The 11152-nt window shown below is 33.5% G+C and overlaps 2 protein-coding genes across 2 annotated transcripts in view; one reads left to right on the forward strand and one right to left on the reverse strand.

The window, feature by feature from the left end:
• Positions 1–2362: 2362 nt before the first annotated feature.
• On the reverse strand, positions 2363–3360 carry LOC119638145 (enolase-phosphatase E1). The gene is made up of 4 exons (XM_038034806.1): positions 3261–3360; positions 2906–3183; positions 2585–2841; positions 2363–2532 (listed from the first exon to the last, which is right to left on the reverse strand). Exons 1-4 carry the CDS (start codon positions 3330–3332, stop codon positions 2396–2398), a joined length of 744 nt encoding a protein of 247 aa, XP_037890734.1. The 5' UTR covers positions 3333–3360; the 3' UTR covers positions 2363–2395.
• A 585-nt stretch (positions 3361–3945) lies between these two features.
• The window catches only part of LOC119638111 (hypoxia-inducible factor prolyl hydroxylase), an 18597-nt gene continuing 11390 nt past the window's right edge, over positions 3946–11152 (forward strand). The window contains exon 1 of the mRNA XM_038034738.1: positions 3946–5602. Within this exon, the coding sequence (XP_037890666.1) occupies positions 4767–5602 (836 nt within the window). The 5' untranslated portion in view covers positions 3946–4766. The remainder of the gene's footprint in view (positions 5603–11152) is intronic.

Here is an 11152-nt window from a genome sequence, read left to right on the forward strand (position 1 = left end):
AGAAAGCTATAGCTTTTTCCTTATCTTATGTTTCTTCCATCAGAAAATTGAGACTGATCAAATGCGTTGTCCCGCCTCTCATATCTTATGGTGCGAACGTATATCGAAACTGGGATCGTGCTTGTAGCAGGACGTTGCCAATAAGTATGCTAGATATGTTTGTTATAAAAGAAAAGTCCACTTGAACGGCCGAGTAGGCGAAGTATCTCGACGAACAACTGAATGGTCGTGGGTTCAACTCTCAAATGTCGAAAAAGTTTCAATAAAGCCTTAGATGCTTATTGTTTAGAATTTTAGGCTCCGAATTTATTGCTAATAATAATAAACATACATAAGAAAGAATGTCGCAATTTTCGCCCAAGTGTTTGGTTTCAAATCGTCGAACGTATCTTAACATTTGAAATCTAGTCTTTCTCCACAACGTGCTCTACACTTGAACACTACAACATTTATATGAACATATATATTGTTTGCTAGATCCGAACGGTCGACGAACATGATCCTATGAGACCTTAGGTATTTATTATCATCACAGCTAGTCTTTGTGAACGCTGTAAAGTTCTCGAACTCGTTACCACTCCGTATTAAAAGGATCGTAAGTAAGGAGAGGGCGTTTAAAGTGACTATTAAAGCCTCCTATAATCTATAATTTATTATTTCTAATTTCTAATTTTTGCCTCGATACAATATTATTGACATAGTTATCATCCACATCCACAAGAGACGTTATATAATAATTATATTAGCAACGATTATTGTGCAATTATATATATATATATATTGTCATTAATAATTAATATGCTAAACTGAACTCGCATCCAGAAATACATATGAAAACTTTATATATATATATTCTTGATCAGCATTTGCCTTTCTTTTGTTTTCTTAATTGAGGAAAGAAAGAGAAAGTAACAAGTGAAAAAAGGAAAAGATACAGAGAGGTGGCAAAATGGATTTTTGTGTGTCCAATCTGTAAGTAAGTAAGTAATCTGTAAGTATTATGAGATTTGAACCCGGGAATATTGATTTCGTTAGTAGCAGCTCTTACCAATTCGGCAACTCACGCGGTTTAATGTGATTGTGAGCCGAATTAGCATTGTCAGTGTACCGTTGTACCATCCGGCCTTTAAAAATATGCCTGATTCGTTTAAGAATCGTGACTAGATTTTATATATACATTATGTACTTCCGTGTCAGCATCGATACTCCCAACCGATGTTTCATATATTCCGCCACAGCGAAATGTTGCATTCACACACACCAAAGTTCCTGAATAGTTTATTTCAATCATTTTAAATGCAAATACGAAAATAATTAATTGCTATGACAAATGCAATTAATTAACTTGAGTAAGTCAAATGAAGAAATGTGCTAAAGTTTGAAAAATCCGTCCCAAATCTTAAAACAAACCAAGAAGAAAGGCGCTAATGTCCCATTTATTTGAACTGTAATCTATTTAATGCATTGTTGATAGTGATTGTTGTTCAATTTACAAACAACCGCATTCCAACCAACGAGGAGAAGGAAAAATAAAGAGGAATAGATATTATATATGATATATATTAAAACCGCAACGCGTACATTGTTAACCATCTCAAATTTAAGCAAAATGTGTGCGCAATTAAACTAACTGGATGCAATTATCACCACCGAAAAGCCTTAACGCTTAATTTGGGCGGTTACGGTTTGGGCGAATTCGGCCAAAACTTCAAAACGTCACTTAGTGTATTCAGTGGAATTGTATCCGATGCGAAAGTCCCAAAATGGTATTGATGTTTTTAAAAGTGGTAACATGTTGATGTTGACCGCCTTGCAACTGGATCAGTTGATTGTAGGAGGGACAGAAATGGTTGACGCACAGCTCTTTGTCCGCTAAGCTAATCGACATTGGACTAAAATCCTAGACGTTGAAGACTGTAGAAGAGCAGAAGTAAGCACTTTTCTTCATCTCTTTTTTTTCTCGTACCCTTGCGTATTCTTTCTTTCCCTCCTTCCTTTCAATAAACATAGAATTTCGAGTTCGGCTAGATTTCAATAAATGATGATATTTTGGCATAAAAAGAATCTTTAATTAATGTTTTGAATGTATACTCTCAGCATACTTTAACGGGGACCATCCAAAACAAAAGCGAAAAATGGATATCTTCGGTTACAATGCATCAAAAGCCAGTCGATCAGACAACTTAACAATTAACAAATAACAAGTTATTATTCGATCCTGATATATTACTCTAGAGCTACTATAACCTCATCAAATTTCATAAAGTTCCTACACCACCATAATTTTCCATTATAACCTTAAACATGCGTTTCTCCCAAAGTTTGCTGGAATGCAAAAATTCATTGCCGTATATTTAACATATTTATGCATTTATATTATATATTTGTTTATTTATTATTTAGCTACTATCTTAAGTGCATTGAAATCGTTAACTACCAAAAATTGCGATTTATCGCGTTCAGATAAGCGAGCATTACCAGGTCGGGATAAAACCACGACTTGCATTCCAGCTAGTCGAGCAGCTTCCGCCTCTGTCGAAAAGAATATTCTTAGATACATAATACATTTGGCAAAGTAACGTACCTTTAATTACATCTGTCAGAAATAGGATATCTGAAATGTCGTAATCCATATCTTTAGCAATATTTTTATAGGATTCTACTTGATGCTTATGGCCACTGGTGGTATCAAAATGCTTTGAAATGTAAGGCAACAAATCACCATATTCAGTTTGATTAAATAACAATTTTTGAGCCTTAATACTGCCGCTGGAATATATGGCTAAACATATATTCGCATCATACCAACATTTGAAAGCAAATGGAACATCTGGATAAACACTAAAATAATTTGTTGTAAACATAGATATAATTTGTTGTGTAAAAATTCTTCATAACAACTTACTGCCCTTTAAGAACACCAGCTTTATAGCCTTCAGCCCAGACTAATCCTTGTAAACTTTTCAGTGGAGCCAATTTCAAGTCTTTTTCTATTAGAACATTTATAAATTTCGCCACAGTCTCTGGACATATTTGCTCTTCCGTTACATTGAGCTCTTCTAAATACTTTTCATGCTCCTTTAGTTGTATTAAATCATGAACAATATTTTGGGTTTCCTCTGTATTCCAGGTGCGTTGGAGATATTTCATAGTATATTGTTTAGCGTATGGGAATAAAACATCCTAATCAATTAAAAAAATAAGGAAAAGAACAAGAAATCAAGCAAATAAACGTTTATACTGGTTAAGCGGCATTTTACTTTAACAAAGCTAATTGATGTTGTGGTGCCTTCAATGTCAGTTAATATCGCCTTTACGGCTAAAGCGCACATTTTTGCAAGAGGAAAAAAGAACAATAACAAGACTGCCAAAAACTTTACATGAAAAGTTTCCAACATGTGAAGTTCCCAAGAAGAAACTGTCAATCACACAAAAATAAAAAAATTCCATTTCCAAACGTTTCAATTAATGCAGGTTTACAATAAAATATTAAACAATGTTCGATTTTAATTAACCACAGACATGCTCTCCATCAGATCACGCCCACTTTAAATTTTAATCTGTAGATATTTACAAATAAGATAACATGCAGCATGCCTTGTTTTTTGCATATATGAAAACAAACGAATATGTGATTAAGTGAGTTAAGCGTTTTTTTTTAAGGAAATACAAGTAAATGAATTTAGCGTACAATTATGAATTAATTAATTATGAATTAATTAATGGCAATGTAATGTAGCTGATAAGAAAATTGTGCAAATATCCGCAACAAGAAAGCTCGTAAATATTAAACATAAATATTGGCAATAGTTTCTCTTAATATAATCGAAGGTAGTAAACGATAAAGATGCCGTATTTTCATATCGTAAATTTAATACACTTTAATTTACGGCCTAAGATAGTACGAATGGTAACTCTGTTGTACAATGACAAGATTGTCAAAGTATATTTGCCAAGAAATACGCGATAAGTTTTGCAAATTATATTAGAAAACATCTGTGTAAAATTAAGTTTCTTATCTAAATTGCCTATTAAACTAATTAATAAGTGAAAATAATAAAATAAAATTATCGAATGTGTTATATTAACTGCAAATTAACGTTGCTTTGAAAGGCTTGCTTAGTTTGAGCAAAAGCTCTGGTTCAACAAAAATAGAATTGTGCTAACAATAACAACAAAAGAAAAATCGTAAACCAAAAAAAAAAAAAAAAAATGCTTCTTACAAATTTAAGAAGCAATTTAATTAAATTTCTTAGAAACATGTGATTAAGTCAGCCAATGTGATTATTCCCGGGTTGTTATACTTGTATATAAATACATGAAATATTTGATTTTGATTCATTAAATTTCATTTTGGGAAAACAGTTGTTGCTCGCAAGAAAACGCTGGACGTTCAATAAATCGCGTGTCGAGTAACAACGGAATTCCAAATGCAACTAATATACTGTTTGCAAAGGTAATAATATTCACTAATTGACCGCGAGTTGCCCTTCAAGGTTAACATCACAAAAATAAGCAGCCGAAGAAAAAGGTGCAATGAGAAGTGCAAAACATTGCATACAAAAATAGCGAATTCACAGACAAACGCACACATACAGCCGTTTCTACGAGATGCTCTTGTCATATGTTATTTGCAATAAGCTGACGGATAAGATAAACATGTAATAGGGCAAGACAAGGACATTGCGGCAAGATCAACAGGTTGCTTGCTAAAAAGAAAAAATAAATCGGAATTTAAAACGACAGAGGAAATTATTGCAATTGTAATGGATTCTCAACACATGTTTTTAACTCCACAACCTCCACCACCTTTGCCGATATCTTCACACCTTTCTACACAAAATGCAAAAATGCAATTATCGCATCACCAATCACAACAGCAGCAACAACAACAACAGCAATGTGCGATTTGCGGTACAACTCAGGATTTATTGCGTTGCTCGAAATGTAAAACAATATATTACTGTTCAACCCAGCATCAACACATAGATTGGCCTAATCATAAACATGAATGTCGCTCGTTAGCAAAACAGCGGCTAAGTAATATCAAGCTCCAACAAGTCACTAATGGTTGCAACGCAATCAATATATCAGGGCCGACCATCAATGCACCCGCCTCTTCTAAACCATCATCTGCAATAAGTTCACCTTTATCTAACATGTCGGCTTCAAGTATTATACTTGGCACACATGAAAATGAAATACTTTACAGTAAAGCCGAATCCGTAACGCAACCTGCCAATAGTTCGGCATATTTTGGTAATATGTTGGCCAATTCTACTACCATGGAACAAATGCATGCCCATAATGGAGTGTCTTTTAGCACTGATAATAACAGCTCGCTAATGATAGATAATTTATGCTACCAACCGTCGACGCAAAGCAACGCTATTCAAAATAACATGCCACAGCAGCAGCAGCAGGAACAACAAGAACAGCGACAGCAGCATATTATATACGGCCAACAATCTGAAATACCTCAAGAAATTACACAATATCCTCAATTTAGTAATCAACATTTGATTAATCAATACGAGAAAAGTTCCAGCTATCGAATTGGTACAACTGCTACCTTCGATGATCATGTTATGGGAAATGCAAAGTGAGTACATATTTCTTTAATATTAATTTTTTTAATTTTCTTCTCAGAAGTATATGTCATTGCAGGATAACGCAATTATTATTATCGTATAGCGTAGATATATCAAAGTATATTTTTTGTAATTTGGAAGCGCCTTATACGAGATTCTCAAAAGTCGTATTTACGTGCGCCGCCTTATCCATGTTCGGATTTTGGTATTTTTATTGTAACCTATAAAGCGAAATTGCCCGCTTTTATTCACCGTTAACAAATCTAACATAAACTCATCCTGTGTATTGTTGTTTTTTAGGTGTCTGATAGTATTTAATGGGAACTTTATTCATGCCGACAGTCAAGTCACTCTTATAAAAAATAATCAATGAAACATAAATCAATAAACTTTATAGATAGGAAATTAGCGGCGATACAAAGTATGAAACGAAATAATTTAGGATTTAACCATTCGCTATATTGTACACGCCCAGGGTGTGCATTATTAACGTTGTTTGCTTATCAAGTTTTCAAATATTCTAGTATTCATTATTAAAGCAAGTAAATGGATTCGATTTGTTATTTTACTCGAAACAATCATCGGCGACCGAAGATTGTGTATACTCTCGATAAGCGAAAAACTCGCAGAACATTTGATTCCGTTTGTCTGTGTGTCTTGCTAAGACAGAAATCTGAAATTTTATGTTAACGGCCATAGATTGGGTTCGAAAAAGGGTGTGATCTGCCCACGATCATGGTAGGCAGAAGCTACATTATATTATATAAGAGATATTGATTTGCACTACTATTTTTAGGCTGGCTTGAAAGTAACGTTAAACAAATTTTGATCGAAAAATTTGTGAATATATATTGACTTGATGGGTGGGGAGAGGAGGGATGGGGATATCAGAGATTCGCTGTCAGGCGAATACAAATTTCTCACTTGTTGTCTGTTTAATTATTTTCAAGCTTAATTTTTATGATAACATTTACGTGGGCAATAAGCAATATTTGCAAGCGATAACTGCATACATAAAATATCATTACATTTTATAGCACCAAGCGCCTACCTACCGCATACCATTTGGTACTCTAAATGCATTGTAAACAATTAAGTATTTATGTTATGATTCGGCGTTTTCTTTTTATAGTTAATCATTAGTTTTATTTAAAAGAGTTTATTAAAAAAAATATTCCCGAATACCAAAATAGTAATAATTTATTTAACTCCTCTTGTCCTTGCAATTATTTTGAGAAAAACTATACTTTCTCAAAGTCATCAAAGAAATGTCATTGCACTTGCTTTTGCCGGAGATAGTTCAAAAGTAAAATTTGTTCTATCGTAGAAAGCAATATGAAATACAAAATGTTGCGTATGCTTTGCTATATAACGTTCATTTGAAAAAGGTTTCACAATTGTGCTTCCGTTTTCAAGATAATAGACAGTTACTAACGAATATATATGAGTGACTTTTACATTCGTTATAAAACGATTGTCAGTTAATCCAACGTCCATTTATAAATAGAACTGTGAAAAATCTTATCTCTCTGAGATCAAAGTGACATTTTATAAATACATACAAATTATTGATATGCTCCCATTTATTTTTATATGCATTCAATATATTAGGTGTACCAATAAAATCTGTATGTTCAAATTTTTTACTTCATAAAACAAACGTAACTGAAGCGATATTCCAGGCATAGATGACTTTGACATTGATGTTTGTATGTTATAAGTTTGAGTCGTTTGCAAACTGTCGTTCAGTGTGCAGGCAAATGTAAAGTTTAAGGCAAAGCATTTTATTTCGTTTTAAACTGGAAAACGACAAGTAGTTGGCTTGGAATGAAATTGCATTAAACAGTTCAAGAATGGTGTGTGAGATTTTCGTGACTTAGTCTGCAGGTCAATGAACATTCATATAGGTAAGCCGATAAGCTGGACAAGTAACCCACGAACTGATCTTCAAATCTCCTGATTACCTCTGATTCAGATCGAAGCTGTCATATTTGGTAGATCAACCGTGACCCAAAGCTGAAGATATGCGGAAATGGGTCTATGACTATTTCGCCTCGAAATTACAAAGTTTCCAATCGCGAGGACACTTGCAAGTTACCCGTTTGAAGGCAAAAGGTGGTACATGTAATGGTGCTGAATGCCATTGCTGTATATCATTGCTTTTTTCATTGAATTGAATTTTGTCAAAAAATATACAGAATTTATTTGTACACGCAACATATTGCACATTGCACGTTTTAGCAATGTTTTGGTTTAAGAGGAAATTGGGTTTAAGAGTAAACTCTGCTCTGTAGCCGCTTATAAGAAGGAATATTTATTTATTTATTGTTTATGTATAGTGTAAATAAATTTACAAAGTGTGGATTGAAAGGCTGCCGGATAACTTAGGTCATATGCTCGCATGTATTAAAAATTCTAGCTCCCTTGGAATTTGAACCCGCCACCATTGTATTATTAGTCGCGATTCTTTTTCTTCCCGGATGACAAATCCTGAAGTTGTAGGTACTGGGTATAGAGGGGTTGATGCGTTTGCGGAAAAACTTGAATTTTCAATGAAAAAACCTCTTCAGTGTAGTGAACTTTTTCAATATACTCTGGAAAATTCGAAGTATGTACATATTAAGACAGGAACAAATTTTATATAGTGGTTGCCTTTTTCGTCTCTCTCTTTCTCTCTCTCTTTCTCGCTCCCTAGTATTCTCTTCCTTGACTGTAACGACTTTGACGGGCATAGGCTGTGTTGATTTACACTTCGATTACTTCAAACCTGTATCTGTATATTTGTATATAGATCCCGAGTTTGTAAGCATGTTGAACTATCTTGAAAGTTAGTCTATTGTTGTGTAGGCAATCTTAAAACAAAAGTTATATACATTTAAAGCGGAATTTTCTGTTTTCACATTCCATTAAAGCGTTAAAAAAGGATATCCACGGTTTACACTCAAACTTCTGATATCCACTGTTCGTTTACAAGCATTTACTTTGTAATGCACAATAATAAGTAAGTAAGTAGAGGAGGAGCTATAAATTAAGTTAAATGACACCACTGTAAATAGGATGATTAAAGCACAACACACATAATAAGTTTTCAGTTTCAAAGTAGACAAATTTTTGCTTAGAATATTTTTAGGCTTAAAATATTAACAAAATGAAATTAAGTCCAAGTGTTAAAACTATGATATTGTCTATCAATCAGAAAAGCGAGTAAACAGTATAGACTGTCATAGGCAGAGTAAGAAATCATCTCGAAAGAAGTTATATTGGTTTGGCAGCGATCCACCCACAGATCTATTGTCGCACTTCTTCAATTTGCAGATAATAAATTAAATGTAAATCATATAATATTGTATTTACAAATTCATCCTTGGCGACTAAATAATATCTTAATACTGCTGCTATTAAAAAGTTAAGATCCCTTTTTAATTTTAATAACAAATTTTAAGTCACTATTTCTTATAGAAATGGCAGCTTTTTATTTATAGTGTAAGTGCGGTTCGATCGCTGGTCATAAACTAGAGATGTATATGACAAAGTCTACCTTTCTAATGCAATTTGTGAGATCCTAAGTGTTCAGAATAACAGAAAAATGCAAGAACGGACAGAAGGACTTGGTTGAATCGACTCAAGCTCATATGCTGGTGAAGTGTGCTTTATGTACCTTATGTGATCTCCAATGCATTCTACTGTTTGTTACAAACAGATAGACTTATTTAATATATCAGGTGATGGCATTCTGAAGAGAAATGTAGTTTTTTCTTGATCTTATTAAACGTAGATTTATTTCTTTTCGCTACTGAAAAAGTGCGAGTATTTATTTTTATAGTTAGAGTTACCTTGAAGTTGAATAAATTATCTTTGAATTCGTTCATTGAACTGCTTAGCGTTTAACATAATGTCTGCAGTAAGCACTTGCAGAAAACAAAAGCATGTTTACTTCCTCGCTATTAGACTGCTTCCCTTTTCTTAGCTTTATTGTTCTTGTGTGCCATTTAACATTTGGACTACGTGCGCATTTGTATGTTAGAATATCTTGTGGCGTAATATCTTTCAATAGAGAATATCGGACAGAACGCTATTAACGGTAGTGAAGTAGCGGAAGTTATTGAAGGGGATATCATATAAAATAAATGCATAGCGGGAGATAAAAAAAAAAAGGTTTGGAAATCAAGCTCTTTGTGTACACAAACTGTAATAACTGAACATATCGATGTGGTAATATATTAGGTTGGTGGAAAAGTTATGTAGTAAATAAAACATTTGTAATTGAAAATGTTCAGCATGTCTTCTTCCATTAGTCAAACGATAGATGCCTTTGCAATTGCAAAGTGGAATGTGTCGCCAAATATCATTATCGCTCAGATCGACGATTCTTTTCGAGGGTGAAATTTCCAAGATGGAAATTGGCAAACCATTTTGGGCAGTTTTAAATATTTTAAAACTTTATCTACTTCTACCAATGTGTCACATAAGTTCCTACCAGCAACCGACAGTATGGCTTCTTTTCTGGAACTCATACCAAATGCACATTATCCACTGCATTTCCCCAGTAACTGATGGAGGATATTGAAAATAGTCCTCTCACCTCCCACGGGAGCTACGCCACATAATCAGATCCGCCATTACTTACCTTGACCTATGAAATAAACTTAGATTGACGGTAGTCAAATACGACAGAACTTTCACGCTAACCTATTATATTCATTGGGTGATAGACACATGCAAATTTATTCCCGCGTTTGAGATTCCTCTGTAGGGGAGACGTGTAGGGGACTTATCCTGAGTGATGGCTGGTCATTGAAAAAAAAGAATTAATATATTAATGAGGATCAGAAAGAGGAGCGCTTTTTCTCTGACTAGGAAAGTACATATTAGTGATTGCGTATGTTCCGCTAATTGATTAGCAAAAACTTTCTTCTAAATATTCTTAAGTGGGGAAAGGCCCGAAAAATTGACCTATTTAGCCCAAAAAATAGTGCTGTTAATTTCTACTGCAAATTACTATTATAGACCAATTTTCACCAGACAACATTAATAAATAGATCAATATGATCGAAATTCGGTACATTTGATTTTTATCTTAAACAACTGTAATGGATCCATTCTTACTGCGAAATTTGAAAAATTAGACCGTTCATTAAGAAGAATAATATAAGACAGGATTTAAAACATCGGTTCATTCAAAGCACATAATACTAAGCAATTTTTGTCGAGAAATTTTTTGAATTGCATTTGCTTTCATTTAAAAATTAAAAAATGGTATGGAATGAAAAGGGTGTGAAGATAAATTCGAATTTAACTAGTAAAGACACCTACCATTTCTCTTAACATACCTCTGTTAACGACTTAACAGAGCTCATGTTAAATACTTATAATTGAGATATAGTTGGTTTGAAAGCCTAATCCGTCCATATTAAAAAAAAGAAAATATTTTTGTGGACATTTCATGAATCCATATAAAACTACCTTTCAAATAAACTAAACAAATTCAAATTCTGCTTATGGAAACTATTTTTAACGGTATTTGAAATTTGGTATGTTAGCGAAAACTGCATATGAAAAAA

Source organism: Glossina fuscipes, unplaced genomic scaffold (genome assembly GCF_014805625.2).
Source record: "Glossina fuscipes isolate IAEA_lab_2018 unplaced genomic scaffold, Yale_Gfus_2 73, whole genome shotgun sequence".
In the NCBI taxonomy this organism is placed as follows: Eukaryota; Metazoa; Arthropoda; class Insecta; order Diptera; family Glossinidae; genus Glossina; species Glossina fuscipes.

Excerpts from the sequence above, each read along its gene's own strand:
- LOC119638145 (XM_038034806.1), bottom strand. The coding sequence starts at position 3,332 with ATGTGCGCTTTAGCCGTAAAGGCGATATTAACTGACATTGAAGGCACC. Across the intron at positions 3,184-3,260 it reads CATCAATTAGCTTTGTTAAA|GATGTTTTATTCCCATACGC; the intron begins GTAAAATGCCGC and ends TTAATTGATTAG. Across the intron at positions 2,842-2,905 it reads GCTGGTGTTCTTAAAGGGCA|TGTTTATCCAGATGTTCCAT; the intron begins GTAAGTTGTTAT and ends AAATTATTTTAG.